Source organism: Rhinolophus ferrumequinum, chromosome X (genome assembly GCF_004115265.2).
Source record: "Rhinolophus ferrumequinum isolate MPI-CBG mRhiFer1 chromosome X, mRhiFer1_v1.p, whole genome shotgun sequence".
In the NCBI taxonomy this organism is placed as follows: domain Eukaryota; kingdom Metazoa; phylum Chordata; class Mammalia; order Chiroptera; family Rhinolophidae; genus Rhinolophus; species Rhinolophus ferrumequinum.
In genome coordinates, this window is record NC_046284.1 from 20,944,284 (window position 1) to 20,950,504 (window position 6,221).

General features: G+C 42.4%; 1 protein-coding gene across 1 annotated transcript in view; it reads right to left on the reverse strand.

The window, feature by feature from the left end:
- The window catches only part of LOC117033750 (protein FAM122C-like), a 54,607-nt gene extending 53,055 nt beyond the window's left edge, over positions 1 to 1,552 (reverse strand). Inside the window, exons 1-2 of the mRNA XM_033126056.1 lie at positions 1,433 to 1,552; positions 1,013 to 1,125 (exon numbers count right to left, since the gene is read on the reverse strand). Coding sequence (XP_032981947.1) covers positions 1,013 to 1,123 — 111 coding nt within the window. The 5' untranslated portion in view covers positions 1,124 to 1,125; positions 1,433 to 1,552. The remainder of the gene's footprint in view (positions 1 to 1,012; positions 1,126 to 1,432) is intronic.
- Between the last annotated feature and the right edge of the window lie 4,669 nt (positions 1,553 to 6,221).

A 6,221-nucleotide genomic window follows, 5' to 3' on the forward strand; every position in this document is an offset into this window, starting at 1 on the left:
AACAGTTAAATCAGTTAGGGTAGTGTTTCTAAACCATACACACACACACACACACACGGTGCCAAAAAAATGTATACACATTTTAAGAAAGGAAAAAAACATTAAAATTGTAATGCTCAATATATACTGATAACAAAAGATGAAAACAAGTCACGTTTGACTTCTACAATTACAAGAGTGGTTACCATCAGCGTCCTCAAACGTTGAGCAACGCTGACCAAAGTGTCCACTTGTGTACTTTTTTTGGCACCCTCTGGCATATATGTATGTGTGTGTGTGTGTATATATATATATATATATATATATATATATATATATGGAGCCTTTTCAGACATTTCTCTCCCAATCACTCCCTTGAAAATTCCCACGAAATTTCCACATGTATGTCTGTGCTTTATACATAAAAAAGTTATATTTTTTTCACAATCCCCCCCCCCCACCCAAGAACCAAGTTGGGGACAATATTGGCCATTGGGAATACAAAATTTAGGAGATCAATTTCTGTAGTACTTCTACTTTTTGTTCAAATAAAAACTAGGTATAAAAGAGGCCCAAGTTTATTTGCTTGACAACCATTTCCATTTGCTGGAGATGAAGGTCAGAGTTGACAAAGCAGCTGAGAGAAGGACAAAAATTAGTAATCACAGATGTGGAGGCGAGGGTGGGGCGTGCTCAGTTTCTTTAAAGGAGTGGATAAGAGATGGGATGAAGTTAGAAAAAGTCATCATCCACACCAATTAGTTGCTGCTTTCAGGTGCTGGTGGACTGTCAGAAGAGGACATTAAGTTTCACATACGAGTTAACCTCAGGGTAGGTGTGTGCTCTCTCTCTTTCTGGCCAGCCCATCCCATTCCTCCCTAGGCTAAGAGTGGGATCTCCAGAACCCAGGAACAAAAGAGGTTCCTGCACAATCTGGATGCATGAAGGGCTGGGAATGCTATTGGAACTCATTTTCCCCAACGCTTGCCACCCATCCCCCTGCTTGCTTCCTCCAGTATCTCAGTCCTGCTCACCCAAGACCACTGATCAAAGGGGTGCTGTTGGTTCCTCTGAGGATGTTGCCTTCTGTGGTGGTTGAACTCGGCAGCAGCTCCAAGTCTAATTTCATTATCTCCTGTGACATATCTGTATTGAGGAAGAAACCACTGCTTAGTTCTAAGTTCTCAAGGTTTTCTGGCTCCGCTTCACATAAGGACAAGTCAACTTGGTGAGATGATGTAGAGAGAGATGAAAAGGGGGCAAAAAGAGAGGAGGAAGCTCTTAGGTGAGAGGGGTGCTCATCTTTGCAGCCCTACTAACCCTAACACCAGCGGGCATAAAGTGAAGCAGGACTGGCTCCGAATCGCCTGCCCCCCAAGCTCGGAACCCTTAATGTCGAGAAGATCCTCCATCTCCAAGCCTATAATGAAAATGAGGAATTTATCTTAGTCACCTCCTCGAATCTTTCTCCTTTATCTGTCTCGGCCAAGGGAAACCTAGGTAAGCCTTTCGGAATAAAGCGAAAATTACAACCGGCACGTCTTAGAAAATCAGTTCCGCGCCCGCCCCTTGCGCATGCGCCCCGTGCCCCGCCCGGCGGCACTTGCTCATTACGCAAGCAATGAGTATTATTACGGGCGCCTTTGTCAGTCAGGCCAGGGGCGCACGCGCAGTCAAGGAGCCGCCTTTTTCGCCAAGCTTAGTCCTCCCTTTTCTTTCCCTAGTGCAGATTTACTGTGGTAGTTCTGCTCCTACGTTAACCCTGGAATGGTTTCGTTAACCATTGTTTAGGGTACAAAGGGTGGGGAGGAGTAAGGTGTACAGGAGAGCCCTCCTTTCTGCCCTATGTGAAATACTAAATTTTCTTCTTTGGTTAATTCATGAACCCCTTATGATTGAGGCCAACAAACTTGTTACCTCCCATGACGAATTTTTCCATCCTGTTACAGCAGACACTACACCTTTGTAATTTTTAAAAAGCTAAAGTCTGGGAAATAAACAAAACCACTCCAAAGTGCTTAGATGCCACCTGCTCCCAAAGGGTCCTTGGTAAGGCGCTAATGCAATTGAATCACTTGCGCAGATGAATCATTGTTTTCCATGTTATTTCATTACTATTTTTTTTTACAATATCGTACAGTATATATTCTTACAGTGAATAAAATCTAGCTCTTGAAAGTTATTCGTTTAAGAAAAAGGTTGAGTTAAAGCAGGGAGGCTTAACATCCTTTTTTTCTTTTGTTGTTCCTTTTCTATTTATTCTTTTTCCTTTTTTTTTTTGGCGGGGGGGGAGGGAGGCTCGTTTTCTTAAAACAAATATCTCAGAATTTAGTGTCCATACAAATTAGTGTTTCCATTTAACAATGCTGTTGTCATGGTTCAAAACATTTTAAGAACTTCCCTTTTAGAATTTTTCACCATCAGGTAATGAGCCATATTGAGTACTGAAATCTTAACTGCACACTAATAATTCTGTAAAACCGCACGTTTTAGGAACTATATGCAGTTCCCAGAAGGCGAGTGCAACTAGTGAAATGGGAGTTGTTAATTAAAATAGTCATAACATTGTATAGCACTTTACAGTTTAAAAATGTTTTCACATCCTTGTCTCAATTGGTTCAATCATGAAATCTGCTCAACCAATCAATGGTGAACTTAAAATGGGATTATCTTGAAACAGTTCATGACAAGTTATGACATGAAAGATCATAATCATTCTTCATTCATTCTGAGAATAGAATAAGAAAAACTTAATTATATTAAGGAGAATTAGGTTACCTAAATCCCATACATGAGGGGATTTGGAGTTATCATTCCTGGTGTAAGGTGGATTAACAATAGCTACCATTTTGGAGGCTCCGTGTCAGGTACTGTCCTAAGCACTTAAAATATGTGATCGAATTTAATGCTTACAATACCTGTGACGTAGGTGCCATCACAATACCCATTTTTCAAAGGAGGAAACCGAAGCCCAGAGGGGTTACTCAAATTACAACTACTAAGTGGCAAAGCCAAGTTTCCTCTGCTCTTCTGTTTAAGTGAAAAGACAGACGAGGTGCCTCTGGATATTTCTCTGGACACTGTTTCTGTACTCATAAGCACTTGATAAATACTTATTAAATTGTTTCATGAATAAATGCGGGTTTAAATAATCTGTCCTTACAGCTATCTTGTGAAGTAGGTAAATGATTTCTATCTTACAGTTGATAAAATTCCAGAGAGGTTAATTGCACATAATTAGGTAGCAGTAGAATCTGAGCTCCTACCAAGATCTCCTGAAAGCCACAGTTAAAGTTCTTAGGGTACTTCAAAATTTTATGAAAGGTGGCAGCTAAAGGGAGTAAAGTCAGGGTGTATGCAAGAGGCAGTGGTTAAATACAGAACAGAGGGTCAAAAACAAACTGTCCGAATAGCAGGAAAAATATGGAGTACACCAGAGAACAAGTGGATTTTACCTCTACTCTACTCTCATTTTTCAAAAAGTTTGTTAAATTCCTGGCAGGTAATAAGGTCTAATGGATACATTTTGAATGAATAGACAAAAATCTCATCATGCCTATGCATTACAGATATCTAATTTTCAAAAATCTAAGTACAGTAACACTAAGAAAATAGGCATAATAAAATAAGGAAAGAACAACTAAGACACTGTTTCTAGAAAGGGAGTAGTGATATGAAACGACTAAATACATGAGATGGCAACAATTTTCCAATTGTGATCAAAGAGAAGGAATTCTCTTTAAAGTTCACCTACACGTCAGGAACCCAAAACCCATAAAGATGGAGACGGGACTCATAGTACGTACACAGGTTGGAATGTCAAAAAGAACAAGAACAACAGAAACAAAGAATTCTGTATAATCAACACAGCATTTGATTATTTTTACTTCTTCTCATTTCTGCCACACATTATTATACCAACCTAGCTGTGTTTCATGATCAGCTCTTGCTGTTTCATAGTAATATACCATGATCTCAGATCGCTGGTTTGCTTAGATATACTTTAACACTTATGCTACTCTTTTTGTATGCCCACATCTGCTGTCATCTGCCCCTGACCTCTTACTTATAAAAGGTGTCCCACAAACATGTCATAATTAGCTCTTATTATGCCAGTTGCCATGGCAAATTTTAAGCAACATGTTAACCTTTAGTTATCACAAGAGCAACTTGACCCCAAGTCCACAAGTCACAAATATGCCCAAACCCCCAAAAGTATACATGAAGAGCACAAGAAACCTACAGGCAAGAATGATATGAATAAAACCTGCAAATGACCAAGGCACTATCCATCTTTTCACATATCCTTGAGTTTCTCCTAATTGTTAAGCTCCTGAAAGTTAGGGATTCTACTAAATTGTTTGACTCCTCAGTTAGGGACTGTGCATGTGGTCGACAAATGTTTGTTTAGTAGTTATTGTGAACAATAGAATGTACTATAATTTTTTAGAGTAAGTTGGACGGGGGGTTGCTAAAGACCTTGAGATAAAGAGATACATAAATTGATTAAAAACAGGTTGCATTTCTAATCCAGCTGGCAGGAAACTATAGGCAATTTAAAGGAAACTTTCCAAAAGTGCTTTAAAAACTCTCATGGTACAAGCAGAAAACATAAACAATGAGCAGAAAACATAAACAAAGGAATGAATTGACAAAGGGGCTTGGCAAGTTTAATATGGGACAACTGAAGAGGCAGGTAAAACTAGTTTTGCTAAATTGTGAAACTAATTTCGTAATTATTAAATTTCCTGTACTTTCTATGTATGTATGAATGATTAACACAATACAATGACCATCTTTCTCCTTGGGTCCTTCCAGTGCTGAGGATGAAATGAATTAATATTTCTAAAGTTCTTAGGATAGTGCCTAGCACATGGTAACTGCTATGTAGATGTTTGTTAAATAAAATAAATAATTCCAGATCTCACACATGCCTAATCATGATTGTTACGGTCCATAAATGCTGGAAAGAAAAAAAACCTGGTTCTGCTACTTGTTCTTCTGGACGTGTTCCTATTAATAATATCGTTGAAGCTAACGGTGCTTGTCAAATGGAGGTGAGTGCTTCTCACTAGCTATATGAACGCTCATTATATTCTCTTTGCTTTTACACCATTGCTTTTGTTTTTTCACTTCCCTTTAGTGTAGTGAATCCAAACGGATCATCTGAAAAAAAATCGGCCCCTCTAGACAAAGACCAACAAAATCGAAGGGTTTAAAAAAATGTGCGGGGATCACAGAAATCAGAGCATACAAACTGGGAACGAAGTAATGTGGAACCCGCATGTTTCTATATCCCTTGAATAATGGCTCAAACGCCTCCTGAAAGATGATGCTCCAGTGTCTCCAAACTATTGGTTCTTTTCAAAATCGGGCGCCAGGGTCCCAGCGCCAATGCCGTGGAGGAAGACGCCGGGGCCCCCGTGGAAACGCTCCTCCCCTTTGGAGGAGGTTTGCGGGGCGGGGCTCCCACGCATGCTCCGTGCTAGTGCGCCCATTGGCGCGGCTGCCGAGCGCGTGCGCAGTAGCCAATGGGTGCCTGAACGCGGAAGACCTGGCCCCGCGGAGGTTCCCGCTTCTGAAGCGTGGGAGGCGCAAGTTGCGGCAGGTTGTAGGTTTTGGTCTTGGCCCCAAGGGGTTCCCCTGGGCCGTTAGAACCCAAGAGAGGAAGAGGAGGCACCGTAGCGGGGGCTGAGGGGCCGAACCCCCATCTGTACTCCAGGCGGGAGGGGGCGTAGGGAGGGGAGAAGCACCGATCACAGGGCTGAGGAGCCTCCGGGACCGATCCCGGAGCATGGGGGGCTGGACCGGGTCCCCAAGCATGGGGAGCTGGAACCGCCGAGGTCGCCTGGCCGGGCCCTGCCTGACTGTCAGTTCGTCGGTGCTAGCGCTGCTCAGGCAGTTGCAGAGTCTGTAGCCCGGCCCCGCTGGAGGTCGTCGGCCGAAAGATAGCAGCATGAGTTCCGCCGCTGCCTAGTTTCGTGCCCCTCCTTCTCTTCTCCCCCGTCCTCTTCCCTCTCCTTCCTCTTCCCCATACATCGTCCTTCTTTTCCTCCCCCGTGCTCCTTTTTTCCCTCCACCCTGCCGTCCTTTCCCCCTATCTTTTTGATTCCTTTCCCCCTTCTGTCCTTTGCCTTTTACCCTTTGTCCTCCTGCTTCTACATCAATCTTTTTCCCCATCCTATTGCTCTTTTCCGTCCTCCTTCCATCCCTCTTCCATTCTCTTCCTTTATTCTGTCACC